General features: G+C 51.0%; 1 protein-coding gene across 5 annotated transcripts in view; it reads right to left on the reverse strand.

Annotated features, from left to right (window-relative positions):
- Positions 1-4,577: 4,577 nt before the first annotated feature.
- The window catches only part of KIAA0753 (KIAA0753 ortholog), a 65,481-nt gene continuing 52,391 nt past the window's right edge, over positions 4,578-17,667 (reverse strand). For 4 of the 5 annotated variants that reach the window (XM_037126747.2, XM_053672588.1, XM_037126748.2 and 1 more), the window contains 3 exons: positions 14,483-14,603; positions 13,812-14,039; positions 4,578-6,021 (listed from right to left, as the gene is read on the reverse strand). In XM_037126747.2, coding sequence (XP_036982642.2) covers positions 5,904-6,021; positions 13,812-14,039; positions 14,483-14,603 — 467 coding nt within the window. In that variant the 3' untranslated portion in view covers positions 4,578-5,903. Of the gene's footprint in view, positions 6,022-13,811; positions 14,040-14,482; positions 14,604-17,667 lie in introns of those variants that run through there. The other variant, XM_053672589.1, reaches the window with a different exon arrangement.

Consider the following 17,667-nt stretch of genomic DNA (forward strand, 5'->3'; position numbering starts at 1 on the left):
GGGGGAGATTTCACCGCATCTGGCTTCGGTTTCGTCTTTAGAACGGGTTCATGGTCTCTGTCCCAGAGTTGGTGTACGAATCAAATGAGATCACGTGAGTAAAGCACTCAGTCAGGGTTCAGGCAGTGGATAACAATTATCAGCTTCTCTGGGCTGGGTTCTGGGCAGGGCTGGCCCCGGCCGGAGAGCAGGGGACGAGAGTGGCAGAGGAGGGCAGGACACGGGAACTGCGGCAGCAGCTTGGCTCTGGGCCACAGGGCCACTGGGCCAGGCTCTGCTGCACAGGTAGAAAAGGCATCTCACTCATCTTTGTATGCCCTAGAGGAAAGCACAGCACTTGGCATGGAGCACGACCATAGCGAGTATTTAAAAATGCAGATTGGACTTGCACTTGACATCTGCTAAGGTTTTCTAGGCCATCTAAGAGACGAAAGTGTGTCGCAAAACAGAAAGGGTGCTAGGCTCAAAGTCAAAAGATGGAGGCTGGTTCCATCACTGGGTCCGTGACCCCGAACAAGTCTCTTCATTTCTGCAGGCCTCAATTTCTTCACCTGTAAAATGGCACTGTTAATACGTTGCCTGCCTGCCACACAGGATGTGGTCCAGTTCAGAAAGTCCTGGCGGCCCCGGAGGCCCCGGAGCGAGCTCGTAGGAGCACTGTCCCCTGTGTCTTCACCCGAGGAGGCCCGGGAAGGCCGGCTGCAGTGGACAGCCGGGTGCGTTTTGTTGGCAGGGCAGCCAAATGGCATGGCTAGGAAATGGGTTGCCAAGTGCTTAGTTTGAAGGGCAAGGCAAGGAGAGACGGGATTATGAGCAGGAGAGAACACGAGGAGAAGAAGAAGACAGAAAACCAGCACTTGGGAACTAAGGCTGCGAGAATGTGCCATGAGGTTCCTTCTGACAAGGTTCTCAGTGATAAACTTCATAGTTAGTGTTTATTGAGCACTTACTATGTGTCAGGTGCTAGTCTAGGTGTTTGTGTGGATCATTCCCCTTAGTCCTCACAATAACCTGCGTGGGCACTCCTGGCATTACTCCTTTCACAGATCAGGAAACTGAGGCATGGAGGTCATGGAGGATTTTAACTCGTGGCTCACATTCTTCATTAGCCCAAGTTACTGCTGTTACCCAAAACAGGGCAGTTACAGTGACCTAAGAGGGAATACACTGAAAGGCATTTTTTGAATTGTGACATGCTGACGAAGGGTGGGGTGGTGTCATTACCTAGCCTCTTTTGGTCTCTAGGTAACTCTCCAAAAACAGTGTGTTGAATAACTGGGGTTAAGGGACCCACCCTCCTCCCAGGCCTGGCCCTGGTGGTTGGACTCTCTCCCCCAGAAGGTCTCTAAGGGGCCGCAAAGGACGGCAGCTGCACCGATGCCAGTGGCCAGCTTCACCCCCAGCTCCGGACCCGGACTCCTGTGCGCCTCTGAGGACCAGGGTCTGCTGGCTGGGGCTTCCTGGCTTAGACGCAGCCCTGGCTTAGGGAACCCTGGGGCTGTGGGGTAGATGGCAGAGTCCACACACCCGGGATGTCGATGCTCCAGCTGCTCTTGACCACAGCATTTCAGAGCCGGAAGGCTCTCTGTCATTCCCAAGAGGGTTGCCAGGCCTGGGAAGAGTCAGACTCTGGTCCTGAGGCCCCGGCAGCCGGTGGCAGCAAGGTGCAGTGGCTTCTCAGCACAGGCACAGCCACCTTCTGCAGGACTCTGCAGCTCATGGGCGGGGGGGCTTTGGCTGCCCTCACCAAGACCGAGTGAAGACGGAGGACAGATGCTTGGGTGGGAGACCGCAGGGAGCCAGGCGGAGTGGAGATGCTGACGAGGCCCCAGCAGGCAGGCAGCGAGGGAGGCTCGGCTGGGGGAGGGTGCAGCTCGTGGTTGGGTGCCAGATGGGGGGTTAAGGTAAGCAGCTGTTGGGGTAACAACTCCAGAAACTACTAGGCTTTTAAAGGTTTTCTACAAAGGATTTTAAGGTTTTTGGAACGGGTAGAGGGAGAGACCCAGGGGCCCGCAGTGGGGGCACGGAGAGGGGGGCGGTTCCTCTTGGCTACACGAAGGGAGTGGGAGGGCCCGTGGCACACTGGGGGGCCAGGTCGGGGCAGGGTGGGAGGTGCTTATTTATTTCACAGCAGCAGGACAGGGCAGAGCCCACCCGCAGGACACAGCCCCTGGGTGCTGGCCCGGGCAGACAGGGTCGCAGGAGTGGATGAACGGACTCAGCTGCAGGCCCCAGCCAAGTCAGGTCATAGGTGGAAAGGTCAGAAGAAATGGGGAGAGGTCCCAGGCTTGGTTCAAGAAGAATGGGTGAGGGTTACCACAGGAAGAGCAGCAGATGAAGGGGTTCACCGAGGAGGGCGTGTGAAGTTCTGGGGCCCCATGCAGCCACGGTGAGCAGCCACGCCTCCGGCCCGGTGAAGACCGATGTGAGTGAGCAGGGCCCTGGGCAGGCCAGCAGGAGAGGGACCTGGACCTCAGCCACGGTGTGAGCGGAAGGTCTGACCGCAGGACAACTGACAGCCAGGGATAGTCGGGTACCAGCGTGGTGGGCCCTGGGTCAGGGTGGGGCCCACACGGTGACCAGTGACTGAGTCCACCTGGGCCTGACGGTGGGTGGGCCCATGGGTCCCACTCTGGGAGTTCCTGGGGCCCCTACTGAAGAGTGGTAGGAAGCCGTCTGACCCAGCCCACGCTATTGGGCTCAGCCACCGAGTAAACACGCCCATGTCAAAACACATCCCGGCCCTGCTTCTGAATCAGCAGAGCCAAACGGGAAGGCTGGTGTTCGGTAAGAAGGCAGACAGGCCACTCACTGCCTTTCTGCTGTTTTCCAAGAGCCTGGAGAAACACGAGCTCCCTCAGCAGCCGGCCCTTCTAAAGGCGACAGTGCCAGTGTGGCAGTGTGGCGCAGACACCTCTGGTTTACAGGGTTGCAGGGAACTCTCATCACTCTCTCAAGCTGCTAAAATAAGACTTTCTCTCAGAAACATGCCTGAGCTGAGGAAGCTCACACTGTGCCGCAGGCACGACTGGTAACTTTCTCTCTGTGGAGCCCCTTCGTCCCCTGCCAGCCCAGGGACTTCACCCAGCCCCACTCGCCTGCCTCTCAGACCCAGCCTCCCCCAGTGCAGCAGCCTCTGTGAGCCGAGGGAGAAGGAAGGCTTCTATCACCAACCCTCCTGAGCCCAACACCTGCCTCCCTGCTTGAAGCACCAACAGGCAGGGGGGGAGGGGACCACCAGCCTGAGAACAGTCGTTTCTGCGGTCCCACTCACCTCTGTCCTCTTCTCCCTCAAGTTCCCGGCCACCCCAAGCCTTGATGGTCCACGCGCCACGCTGCAGTCTGCTAACCGAGGCACTCAGGGCCAGGAGCGGCCTGGGGCCCCAGGCGCACCCCTTCGTTTAGGAGGCAGGCAAGGTCCTGAGGTGCTGAGCCTGAGTTCCACTGCGTCCACACCTCAGAGACGGGGTCTGCAGGTCCTCATGGGTGGTGTCCCGCATCGGGCCACAGAAGGTGCGCACAGATTGTTATAGGCGACGCAGAGCTGTGATGGGTCTATCCTAAACCCGCCCCAAGAAAAAGTGTGCCTTGTTTCGTCTCTAACTCAAAAGGACTTACTGAGCACCAGCTGCATGTTAGGTAGGCAGAGACCCTGCCCTGGAGGAGCTGAACAGACTGGAGGCGAACACGAAACACGTCGAAACCCCCTCAGGACCGGGACTGTGAAGCTGGGCAGGTCAGAGTGGGGAGTGCGAGAAGCATCCATTTCACCATCTCTGTAAACTGGGGCAGCTCCATCCATGCACCCGTTTCCGAAAATACTACAGGAACAGGTGACGAGCAAGAGAAGGCTGGAGAGCGACCTGCACACACAGCCTCTGCTCACGGAGAACCCATCCTCTGGAGGCCCGGGACGTGCCCGGCTGCTGGCATCTTTGGGGCCACAGAGCAGACCGGACACGGAGGCAGGCGTCAGCCTTGCCCACGATGCACCAGACACGGGGAGGCCCATCCTCTGAGAGGAGGAGGAGAGATGGGACAGATCCTGAAACAAAGCAAAGGAGCCTGGACTTGACCCTCCGGTGGACATGAAGCGTTTGGGAAAGCGGCTGCTCCCCCTGACAGCGTCTGGGACGAGCTGCATGGGGACAAGGGCAGGAGAAGGCACTCGTAGGAACTCTCAAAACCTCAATGACTGTCTTTATGGGAATGAGTGACTCCACGACCACGGCATCCCTGGCAGCAGGCTTGTTTGATCACATTTCCCCTTTGGTGCCTCCTTTTACTCATCTGCAAATGAGAATAATAATGGCACCCGGCTCACCAGGGGCTACATAATACATGGGAAGCACTCGGAGCAGCGCCTGACCCTCGGCGTGCGCTCACAAAGTGTTAACTTTTGAGGTCATTCCTTTCTTTCTGGGGGGGTAACGGGTGGCAAAGAATCCGCTATGCTCCTATCAGATATAAAAGTATTCTCAGTGGGTTTTGTGTATCACCTTTCATTTTGCCTGTGGAAAAAAGATGTAAATTATTTCAAACAGACACCCACATACTTTAAAATCATTGAGTTTATTTAAAAAATCAGCACAGTAAAAACTGCCACACAAATAACTTTAAGCTATCAATTCAAATGTACACATGTAATTCCTCAAATTAAAAACCTTTCATTTCCCTAGAAGCCTTTTTAATTCTGAGGTTATTTATAAGATTAATCAAGAAAACATTAACATTAAACAAAAATCAATTTTGTACAAATAAGTGGGATCAAGCAGCTTAAACTACACCTGGAACACGCGCACTTCGGAGAAAACCCCGGACCACAGGGCACACGGCACAGCGAGACCCCTGCACCCCCCACACCCCGGGCACAAAAAAAGAAAGAAAAAAAAAAGAATGGAGGGAACCTTTTTCTGGGCAGTGGCCTTATTTTTTTTTACACATTCCTTTTTCTGGATTTTGGAAAACACAGAGGCTTTTTCTCTTGGTAAAATGTAGCTTGGACGGTGTGCAAGGACCAAGCTGCTGTGCTCTGCAGCCTCGTCCCCTCTCTGGGGACCCAGAGGTCCCACACCATCCGCCTCTGTTCCCTCCGCCCGCACGAGGCCCCTCTGCACTCTGGGAATGTGGGAATGTCTGCCCTCGCCAGGGATGAGTGTGAGCTCTGCACCTTCGGCCAGGCGCAGGGAATGCCAGCCCACCCTGAATTCAGAGAAAGTCGTGTGTATGAGAATATGCCGCCGGGGAACAGGAGACTCGGGGGGACCGAAGCGTGAAACACCCCCTGGGCAGCGATCGCCAGAAACGTCTGTTTACTGTTGTGCACAGGCAGCTGGCGGCTCTCTTCCCAACGAGCCGCAGCAGAGCAGAGGTCTGGCCTCTCACCTAACCCTGGGCTCACCCCGCCCATAACCCAGGGGGCGCAGGTGTCCTGCTGGGAAACGGCCACAGATGGACACCTGAGCCAGGTGATGGGACCAGACAGCAACCGCACTTTTGTTGCATGGACACCACCCGTGGGTCCAAGAGCAACTGGATTCCCTGTGTGAAATATACCCGCCAATTACTTTTCAAAACATTGTCATCATCACACGGAGCCAGTGGGTGAACATAATAAATACATCAGTAGGAAAAGTACACATCCAGAAAATATTATATTGTCATAATCGATTCATGTCTCCTGGGTACTAATAAATAGAGCACACCCCAACGCAAACCACAGAACCACTGCGGTAACGGCGGGAAGGCGCGGCGAGGACGACCTCACCGGTCCGTCCTTCCCACCGGCGGGCAGCACCTCTGGGCCTGGGTGCGCAGCTGAGGATCAAGATTCCCTGTAGCCTAAAACCAGGGTGGTGCCGTCCTTCTCCAGCGTGACACGAGGGCCCCAGGGGCAGGAGCCTTTACGCAGCGGCCTCTAAGAATTCCGAGGTGAACACAGCTTCTGCGTAATCTTCACACACATCCTGAAGTTCAGCAGTCACGGACCCCAGAGCTTCATCCAGCAGCTCTTCTGAAAAACTGCAAGAAAACCACACAGCTGAAGGCACAGAGAGCCGACTGTGGGAGCCTGGGGAGCTCACCAAGTTAGTTCTAAGATCTCAACACAGGAAATTCAGAAGGCTAAGAACAGCCAAGGCACCCCTGAATGACAATCCCATGAGGGGCCTTGCCTTCCTGCATGTTTAGAATGTGTCACTTAGATCCCAAGGTCTGGCTAGAGGGGCAGAGGGATGGGCTGCAATACTTCCAGGACAGAACCCCCGCCCAGGAGATGGCCAAGACCAGAGGTGACCAGAAACTAACTAGCTGCACCCCAGACCCACCCAGAGCCACCACTGACACTGCCTGACAGAGATGGGTGCGTGCCCCCCCGTGGGACGGGGGGAGAAGACCCCAGATTTGTGTTCTCTCTTTACAGACGGCACACAAGCTCGCACACAGAACTTCTTTTCCCAAACTTGGTGACAGTAGCTGCAGACCTGTATCGCTCAAGTGCTTCAGTTTACGTTTCCTAAAAACCAAGAGGTTCTCTTACAAACTGTAACCATAAAAACCACCGCATCCACACTGATGCAATGCTACCACCTAGTCATACAGACCCTTTTCACAGCTTGCCCACTGACCAAATAATGTCCCTTTAAGAAGACTTTGCTAGTCCAGGACTTAGCCCAGGGTCCCGTGTGGAATGGGGTCGTCACATCTCTTCAGCGTCCTTCGATCTGAAACCGTACTTCATCTTTTGTCCTCCAGGACCTGACTTTTTAAAGAATAACGGCCTTTTTTGTAGCAGGTCCCCAGACTGGAGTTTGCCTGATGTTTCCTCGTGGTCAGACTGAGGTTACACTCGTCGGGAACAGATGCCACAGAAGGGACATTGTGTCCCCCGGGCGCTTCTATTTATCTTATTCCTGGGGAGGGTCCACTTCTGTCCCGTGCTTACAGCGACGCCTGCCAGCTTTCTCTGGTAGGAAGTACAGTTTCGCCTGGTACTTGGTGCGAATGCTGCGGGGAGGCGCTGTGTGACTGTGCCAACATCTGGTTTCTCCCCAAACGTACCTCAGTCCATGGGCTGCCAGCGTGGGTGGATTTCTGTCTTGTATTTTATTGTTTATGCTGTTACAGTTGCGCTCGCTTTCCCCCCTCTGCCCCCACCCCACCCAGCCCCGGCCCTGGCGGTCCCCACACGGCCACCCTCGTCAACGCTGATGCTCTAAGGCCAGCCACCACCCCTTCTCCCCCTCCCAGCTGGCATGCTCACGGGACGAGGAGCCTGCCTTCACCATTCCTGGGCTCATTCATTCACTCATCCACTCGTCCAGGCCTGGCCTTGTATATTCTTTCTTTATTCAATAGTTTGTAATTCATTACTATTATTATTTATCTTGACACTCGAAACATCACAGACTGAGCAGGGGGTGCCCCTGACACGTCCCCATCCTTCCCTGAACTCGTCCTTCCCGGCACCACCACTGCTGCTTCAGGCTCAGCTCCCACTTTCCCAGCCCCAGTCTCAGAATCAGCCATGTCTCCGAGGAGCCCTGGTACCTTCTCAGGAACACAGGACTTAGAAACGAAGATCTGGGTGCTCAGTGTACTCACTGTCTGGGGGACTCGGACAGACCCACACCACACACGTCCCACGTGACCTGTCTCTATCTGCCCACAACTATAAATTCACAGTACCTCCATCCCAACTCAACAGATGGCTCACTCGTCCAGTCTTCCCCAGAAATCTGGCTGTCATCACTCACAATCTACTTACTTACTTGACCAATAGTTAGGTCAATAGTTAGTTTTAGCATCGTCCCCAGGCCACTGGGTAAAAGAAACCTACTCCCTGGAATCCTGTATGAGTTTAAAGACTTTTTCTTCTTTAGCCAGAGGGCACAGAGTCAAAATACCACGTCCAAGAGGTACTTGGACTACTTATCATCTGTCCCTGCTTCCCTTAGTGCGATTCTGGTATTTACTGGACACAGAGCCAGGCTCCTGTTCTGATCCAGGGCTCTCCCCCCGTCCCCCATTACGGAGCTGGAGGGAGGCATTCACACGGCTGCACAAGGCTGATGTGCGCAAAGAAAGCAGATGCAGGTCGGCGGCCCTCCCCCGCCTCTCCCACCCTTCCCCGTTCTCGGTCGGCTTCTCCTGGCAACCTTCTCCTTTAATGTTTCTCTCTTCTCTCCTTGGCACGTTTATTCTCTTTCATTTAATGTAATTCTGATGTATTTGAGCTTCTGCTACTAAGTCACTATTTCCTATTCATCTATTTGTTCTCTCTTTTCTCTTGCTCCCTTTTGGACTTGTAATTTTTCATCACATTCTTTTCTCACCATTAACTTGGATACGATACTTACTATTCTCTAAGTGGGCCGCCCTAGATTATACTGAGAATCCCTGACTTAAAGTCTAACATTAACTGACATTCTTGCCACTTTCCCAGAAAATGCAAAAACCTAAGAACAACACTAACTCTATTTATCATCTCCCTGGCTTACGGGCTACTGTTACTATCTATTTTAAATGTACACACACACCCAGAAGACATCAGTTTATCATCTTACAGTCAATATTCATTTACCTACATGTTGACCTTTTAAAAATTCATGCCTTCCAATATTTTTTGACCTTCAATCTGTGACTGTGTTTGCTCTGGCTAAAAAATATCCTTATCATAAAGGTCTACTAAAAATAAATTTTCTCACTTTTGTTTGGAGCCTCTCTTACCTTCCTTCTTGGAATGTACTTCACTGGGCTTACAACTCCTGATCGGAGTTCCTTCCTTTTAGAACATTAAAAGATATGCCAGATCGTCCACTTTCCACCATTTGTTCCTCTTTTTTCCTTCCTCCAGCTGATTTTTTAAATCTTTTCCTCTTTATCTTTGATTTTTCAACATTACTATGCTATGCCTATATATAGATTCATTTTTATTTTTCTGGCTTGGGGCCTAATTTTAGAGCTTCCTGGATCTACAGCTTGACGCCCTTGTCATTCCAACGTCTGTGACTGACGGGCCCAGCATCTGGAGCTGCTGTGGGTCTGTGCTCGCTATTGTCCTCTCTCTCTCTGCCTGGTTATTGTGCGCTGCACACCAGACACTGTATTTACAAATTCTAAAAATAAGTTAGGTCCTAAGACAATGTTCTATCCCTCAGAGAAAATGTATGTTAGTTTCTGCCTGGGGCTTGGGGGGAATAATCCAGAATCACCGCAATCCAATCCGAGGGCTAGGAGGCCCTGGGGCTGAGTGGAGTCCCTGCGGGGGCCTGCTGGCACCCACGCCGCCCTGACCGCGGGGCCCCCGTCAAAAGTGGTGCGAGTTGGCCAGGGTAGTCCCCCACCCCAGCAAGGCTGAGCTCCCGCCTCCGTCTCCTAATCTGAAAACACCACAGAACTGATGCTCCAGTGCCCGCGAGGGGCTGACCTCCCTGGGGCCGGCTTCTCCAGGAACCTGCCCCAGTTATTCTTCCTTACCTAGCTAACTGCCCGATGCCTTCCAGCATGTGTTTTATTTTTGATCTAGCTTTTCTATTAAGAGTTATCCTCAGTGGGAAAAGTGGTCCCAATTACCATGTGCGTCATTAAGTGATTACCTTGTTTTTACATTTGCTTTCTGTATCCATCACCAATTCTTCTACATTCTGAAAGCATCATACTATGAAACGCCAAAGTACTCGTAGTACAGTCAAAAACACTTTTATCCTTCCTTTTAACCTTCCTCGCCCCGCCTCCCCTCCCTGGAAGCCGTCCCTCCGGGAGCTCCTCCCCGTCCTCCGACTCCAACCTGGACTAGCTGCGCTCGGTGCTCACGGGGAAGCTCTTCCCCTGGAAGGAGCCCCGGCCCTTTCCCCGAAGTGCCAGCTGCAGGCCCCGCTCCCGAGCTGCATCTCCCGAGCTGCTGGCAGGCGACGTGGGGCAGCCACGTCCTCCCACAGCTGACTGAGGAAGTGCACGGAACTCGGGTTTGGGACACTTTGCACACCTAAAGACGTCTTTATTTTACTCTTACCTTCAATTAATAATTTAGCTGGGCACAGAACTCTAGGTTAAATTTTGGCAAGGTGCTCTAACATCGGCCAGCAGTGCCGCGACTAAAAGCAGTACGCCATTCTCCTTTCTGAACGGCCCGTGCCCTGCTGCAGCTCTCCGGGACGTCTCACACGTTTTCCTGACACGGGAATGTCCCAAGATCCTTTCTGAAGTGATGTGCCACGGTGAGTCGTTCTGTTTGCTTATTCATACATTTATTCACTCACTGACTTGCAGTGGACAGTGATGAACTCTTCCAATCTAGAGACCAACAGTCTACTAAAAGAATTTCTTAGTGTTTCTTTGGTAACTGCCTACTCCCCGTTCCTCCATCTCCCCTGTTCTCACATTCTGGAACTCCTATTATTCAGCTGTCGGACACCATAAACCAAAACTGTGGGCCTAAAGCCCAGTCCCGAAGCCCAGGGTGGTGATTAGGGCACATTGAATGGGATCAGTGCCCTTAGGAAAGAGACAGAGAGAGGGTCTCCCTCTCGCTGACAGGTGAGAAGACAGGGAGAACACAGCTGTCTGCAAAACACCAAGCAGGCCCCTGATCTTCCCAGCTTCCGAACCACACAGGGTCTCTGTTGTCTAAGCCGCCCGGCTGACAGTGTTTGTCACGGGGGCCTGGGCTAAGACACTGGGTCTCTTAGAATAATCCTCTAATTTTTAAAATATTTTCTTCAGTATTACCTATCCTTGTTTGTGTTTTTTTAAATTCTACTTCCTGAGAGATCTGACTTTTTCTCTAAACCCTTCTACTGAATTTATTTCAGCCATACTTTAATTTCTAAGAACTCTTGTTTTATTCTTTGAAAGTTTATTTTTACAATATCCTGTTGTTGCTTCCTGATGTAATAACTTCACTTATTTCTCCGAGAAGATTAATTTCAACCTGTTCTTGATGTTTTATTCTCTTCCTGCATTGTCTTGGCTTCCTCCATGGGCGGCTCTGCACCTCCCGTGGCTTTCGCCAAACGCCCGGTCATCTGACCCGCCTGCTCCGTCCAGGGGCAGTTTCCACCAGCCCCGAGTTCCAACTCAGTTGCTCCTGTGCCTGACGAGCAGCTGGGGCTCCTCAGTCCTCGCTGTTGCAAGGTTCTGCATAGATCAGCGTGGCTCTCGGTTTCCCCTCGTCAGGCACCTGTCTCTCTGGTCTGCTAAGGCATTCGCTATTTGCTAATAGTAATAAAATTCCAAAATTTTATTACCATTTCTTGTTTGCTGTCATTTATAGGTTCCTGCCTTTCATTTACTCTTTTAGTGACATATAGTTGGGGAAAGACAAAGGGGAGAGAGATAAATATGTATGTCCAATCTGTCTTTTTCAAACAGAAGTCTCCTGGTTTGTTTTTCAAACCAGGAGTCCGAAAGTTTGCTTTTATCGAAAGCATCACCTTAAGTCTTTTCTTTCACAACCCCTCTTTTGTTTACATCCAGTTTATAGCATTTTCTCTCTTCACGCACTGATGAAAGAGTGCTTTTCTCAAGCTGTAAAGAGAAATGGAGGGATCACAGAAAAAAAAAGTATCTAAGTTCTTCCTCACACAAACTGCTATGAAGTGGAGTCACCTGTCTTAGGATTTCTCAAGATGTGATCAACACAACTCTCATCTGTAACCCTCCAATCAGAAACAGAAGCGAGAGATCAAAAGCAGCTAGAAAATTCAGATGCACTGTCAGGCGAGGGCCAAAGTAGAGCAGAGAACACTGGTAAAAGTCCAGGCATATTTTAATAGCTCTGCCCTGTACACTTCAACCTATTATTCTTTATACGCTGAGAGAGCTTTCCCTCCATCAACAAAGTAACTACGAACACAGTGTATCATTTATCAAGTGGCAGCAACACACAGGGAACAAACGCTCCATCCTCCCTGACGTGTCCCTGGATGTTCTCGTGTCCCATTAGCCTGACCACCCAGACGGGTTCTGGGAAGGCGAGCGGGCATCCGCAGGACCGCGTGTTCACACGCAGAAGCAAGTCACGTTCACCTAGGCTCCTCCCCCCCAAGTGAAGGTGCATCTCTTTGACGGATACTGTGTATTCCAGAGAAGTTTTAGGGCTTCAGGTTATGCCTGAGGGACTGAATATAAGGGATTATCTCCAATCCCACCCAGAGCTCCACTAAAATAAAAGGAAACAGACCAACAAGTACATGAATCTACAAGGAGAAAAATAAGACAATGGTAGATGAGAAATGTCCAGGATTTTCAGAAAGTGCACAGAGAAGCATCACAGCTGCTTCAGCGGCACAGACAGGTCCAGAGGAAGCTGGAAGAGTCTATCCGGGGAGAGGCCGAGGAAAGCGAGCTGGTATGTCTCACAAAACCTGGGACGCAAGAGCGCTGAGCATCAAGAAGACGGGGTGAGGTCTGGGGTAGAAAACGAGGGCATAGGCTGAACAGCTGCCAAATGAGCAGCGAGATGGACAGGTCTCCACCCCTGCTCCTGGCTGCTAAGTGACACTTGCTTCTTCACCCCCAAAAATGAAGGGAGGTGTACGTTCTTTTTAAAAAATAAACTCATAATTTTAAACTCAGCCAAAGCATCCATCAAATATGAAGACAGAATAAAGACACTCTCCAATACATAAATCTCAAAAAATTTCCTCCAGTACACAAAGCAGGATATGCTCCATCAAAATTAGAGAGTAAATCAAGAAAGAGGAAGGTGAGGGCAGCAGAAAACAAAGACTCTGACATGGGAGGGAGGCCATCTGAGACCCAGGGCGAAGAAGGAAGTCCCAGGGGGGAGCCTCGCGGCTGCAGCAAGCAGCCCAGCCAGGCAGGTGGCGGGGGGAGAGGGTCTCATGGGGAGGAGCGGGGGTGGGGGTGAGAGACAGAGGCAAAACTGCACTGAGATGCCGGATAGTGTGTGGGCAAAGTTAGTAACTGTATGAAAGAATAAGCAAAAAAAGAGGCAATGATTATCTCCTGGAATAGGTTTAAAACTTGGTTGAGAAAAAAATGGAATCATAGTATACAATTTGGCTCAATGATGAAAATATAGTTGCATGTTTATAATAAAGTGATACCCATGAGGAATTTAAACTTGGGCCCAATACAAAAAGAATCTATACCTTTCCTTTCCTTTTTTTTTTTTCAAAGAGAGGGGAAGGGAGGGAGAGAGGCATCGATCGGTTGCCTCTCCTACCAACCAGGCAGAAACTGAACCTGCAACCAAGGCACGTGTCCTGACTGGGAATCGAACTGATGACTTTTTGTTTCGTGGGAACCCCCTTCCCCCAACCGAGCTGCACCAGTCAGGGCTACCCACATGCTTCAATGAACTACTCACATAAAAAGGCTGCCCATTCTTCCAAAAGTCACCAGCAGCACTGTGGTTCAGGACTGCACACACGGCCTTTCCCAGGGGAGGGGACCCTTGGCGGGAGCAGGGCTGAAGATGCGTGGCAAGGTCCACAGGCCGGGCCCTGTGTGCGAGTTCGTCCGACTGTGGAGACATCGCGGCCACAGCCTCGTCTGACCCTGCACTACCCGGTGTCCTCGGATGGACGCAGCCCTCACTAACGGCAACGGGACATCCTCCCTGACCCACGTGGTGTGCCTCTGCCGAGGAGGGAAGGTGCCGGACGTCCCTCTGGGTGACAGCACCCAGGCTGTTTTACAGTCTCCGCTATCTGAAGAAAGGCTGTCAGCAGAGAAACCTGGCCACTCGGCCGAGAGCAACTGCTGGAACTCCAGGGCCCGAAAGCACGGCGCGAGGCCTTGGCCAGGCCTTCCTCCTGAACAGAGGCAGATGGCATTTCACTGACCTTTCGGCAATCAGCCAGGGATTGAAGGAGCCCACGGCCTCGTGAGAGACCATCCGGAGGTACCGCTCGTACCGGCTGCAGTAGTCACCGATGTGGCGCCGCATACCAGCTGGGACAAAGAGGGCAGCGCGACCCTCTCGAGGTTCGGAATCTTCTGAAAGGGTGACGACCCGGGGAGGCTCTCTTCTCTCTGGCTTCTCCTCTGTTCCCACACTTTCATCCAGGGAACTGAGAGCAACAAAAATGATAACATTCAAAATCACCCGTAAGCAAGGGTACACCCTCCATTCACCCTGAGGGTCTGCTAACCGAAAGCCCACGACACTCAGGCTATCAGCACTCACTGTTTGTTTCCCCATCTCACGTGGGACTGACCCTCCACAAGGCAGGAGCTCCCGCCCCACAGACGAAAGAATTCTGAATGCAAATCTTGCAGGAAGTATCAGTACAACCACAAGTGCCCATGTAATGCTTCCACAACAACCAGGCTCCTTAAGATGCTATATTCTCTCCACCCACCTTATAAACACCCTACTTTACTGAGCCATCGTGGCGTTTGGCAAAATCTTGCTCAAAAGAATTTCTCTCTGCCTTGTGCCAAATGAAAGAATGTGAAACTCAACAGCATCAAAGGCAACAACTACAGTGAAATCAGTCTTGTTGCTCCTTACTTGCCATTCCAGGGCCTTTCTAACACGATGTTCACATCCGAGTCTCTGCCAGCTGCTGTCTCTGTGATCCTGATTGGATGAGGAGAAAGGGGCCTTTCACTGACTGCTGGCAGTCTCTGGTCTAGAAAAGGAGGAGCACAACATGACTGTCTACGAAGAGAAGCCCACCCGCCTACCAGAGCTGTCCTGCTGCCCCCAGGAAGTCGCAGGCACACCCCTTAAGCACAATGTTTAGCCAGCAGTGAATTTAAAAGTTACAAAGACACAAGCCAATGAGGCGTCACTTTTAAGAAATGAACTCCTTCTCACGCCTGTGCTAGCTCTGAGGAAGATCTCTTCAAGGAGCCTGAGTGAAGCCCCAGGCTGTGCAGGCTCCATTGGGATCCAGCCACCCATTCGAGGAGTTGTAAGCAGCTGGGGCTGTTTTTTAACCTTTGAGATGGTTTGATTAGGGAGAAGGAAAAAACCCACTTACACCTGAACACTTAATTAGCTGATTCAATTTGTCTGCGGGCATTGCTGGAGAACCTGCATGACGATAGTCAAAACATTAACTTATTAACTCTATCTTGCAGGCTTGACGGGTCTTTTGCATTCCAGGTTATTTATAACTTTAAGTGCACTTCAAGTGTGGGAAGACTTGTCCTTCTCTCAGGCAAGGAGAATCTCTAAGTCAAATAACTTTCTCTACTCATGTATACGCTTGTGATTTCTTACTGTGAGAAACACGGCCTAGGTCAGTTTTTGTGAAAATATTGCTGAGTACAATACATTTTCAACTATTCGCAGAAAGGAGGATATACAGATTAGACCCCGCACAATGCAAACATCAGTTCAAATGGGGTTTTGTGAGGCAATTGAACATACCATCTGAACAACAAGAAACACAGGATCCTTACTAGGATTTCATGACTCTGGAATTAAAACGTCCAAAAATTCATCTCAGTACCTAGTGTTTTAAAGGGCTTTTTTTTCAGTGTATACTTAGACTTTCTGCACAGTCACACATAGTGACGAATCATTCAACTTGCCCTTGAAAAAAGAGAACACTGAGTCCTAGGTAAGACGGTCTTCTGTGTGATGCAACCAGACTTTGTGGGCAGTGGCCAAACCATCAGTGCAGCGAGCTGCCTTTCCACCTGTCCCTTTCCTCTGCTGCCGTAGAAAACGACGCCAAAATGCCCACCGATTCCCCCAGCCCATGCCGGCCCGCGCTAGGTGCAGTGGGAAACACAAGCGGATACGACAAACTCTCTGGCCTCACTCTGTGGCCAAGCCCTGCACACACAGGACATGCTGGAGTCTAGGGGAGCTCGCGGGCGAGGAAGGGAGCCAAGTTCCAGGGCAGGAAAGCCAGGAAGAGCACTGCAGGCACTGAACATACAAGATCGCACGAGCCAGGCCCTGGAGGTTTCGGCTGGTTTTTTGAGGATGAAAATGGGAGTGGGGTTAGGGCTGGGGGAAGAGTGGACACCACGAACAAAGAGCACAGTGCTGGAAAGGCAGAGAGAACATCAAAGGGGCAGATCGGCACTGTGCTTAGATGGCTCATTCTTCTGGGAAAACTGGACACACAGAGAACACTTTTTCTGAGACAATACCCCACAGGCAGGTTTTAAAAAAAGTGTCTGTGACACAGGCCACTGCTGTAAATCGCCCACACCCCCATTTCTTCTGCATGCCTTCGTACTCCCTGTACTGAGATTCCTCCAGAGTAATGTTTAACCGCACTTCACTCACCTCCTTTCACTGAGGAAGGGAAGAACTGATAGCCTGAGTCAAACAGAATTTGAGTAACACTTCCCAGCCAAAATTGTGACTGTAGCCTAGCAACTGCAGCCAAAATGCGTTCTGTATGAATTTTTACAAGCGGAGGAGAAAAGTGAAAGTCTTTCTCACAAACAGTATGAGACCAAATGAATGTCCATTAAGGGGAAAAATGAGCTGTAACCTCTACTTCAAACCACAGCAAACTTTCACTCAAGATGAATCACAGACCTACACATAAAAGCGAAAACCATAAAAGTGCCCAGGAGAAAACAAGACTCATTTCCAACTGAAAGCAGGCAAAGGGTTCTTAGATCAAAGAAAGCAAAAATGACAGGAGAAAAATTCGAAGTTCAACTTTATAAAAATTAAGTGTCTGCCGTAACGAAACACATTTGATCAAGATAATTAGGTGAGGGGAAAAAAGTCTGTGCTGGCATTTAGTAGTAGCTCATGGAGGCTGGGTGACTGGCTGCCAAATGGAGGCAGCGCTTCTTCTCAGGTGATGATGGCAGTGATGTTGGCACAGCTCCACAAATATACTAAAAATTCACATAGCACACAGTACAGTGTGGAAGGGGGAATTTTATGGTATGTGAATTATATCTTAATAAAACTGTTACTTAAAAAGACAAAGTTACTTAAAAAGCCTGGGGACAAAGAACGTGTACCCAGAATGCACAACGAGTCCCCGCAAGCCACACGTTCCGAGGAGCCGCACCGGAGCACTAGGGCTGCCGAGAAAGCTGTCGGCGCCAGGACGGCAGGAAGCCCTGTGCTTACTCAATCCTTATGAAACACATGAGAATTCACAGCGGAGAGAAGAAACCCTCTGAGTGCAAGAAACTGGGAAAGCCTTTCGATACTCCTTCCCCTTAATAAAGATTTACCAGGCACGTTGCGGAGAAGTCCGTGAACATAAGGAGTGTGGGAAAGCCTCTGTAAGCCCTCAAAACACGCCATACACACAAGGACCCACACTGCAGAGAGGCCCAGAAGAGGCTGCCCTAATAATCCAGGACTTTAAAGCCGTCTAAAGAGCACAGCTGAGAGAGGCCCTCAGAATGAAAGGAATGTGCAGAAAGCTTTCTTTTTCTCAAAACACCGAAGGCATGAAGAGGCCATATTGGCAGGTGGGTTCCATAGGCTGACGTACAGGGAAGTCTTCCTTGAACTCTTACCTCAAGCGGAAATGGGAAAACTGGAAAGCAGGCCTGTGAAGAGAAGGCCAGTGGAAACCTTTTAACCTTCACTCATCTCTAGTGGACATTTATTCTTACACTAGAGAGAAATCTTATGAATCTAAGGACAATGGAAGACCTTCAGTGTTGTCTCAAACAAGAGTCCCTCTAAGAACCAACACTGCAGAGAAGTCCTGTAGAGTAAGGAATGTGGGGAAGACCTCTTTAAGTCCTCCT

The sequence above is a fragment of the Artibeus jamaicensis genome, unplaced genomic scaffold, assembly GCF_021234435.1.
Source record: "Artibeus jamaicensis isolate MK-2021 breed Jamaican fruit bat unplaced genomic scaffold, CSHL_Jam_final contig_777, whole genome shotgun sequence".
In the NCBI taxonomy this organism is placed as follows: domain Eukaryota; kingdom Metazoa; phylum Chordata; class Mammalia; order Chiroptera; family Phyllostomidae; genus Artibeus; species Artibeus jamaicensis.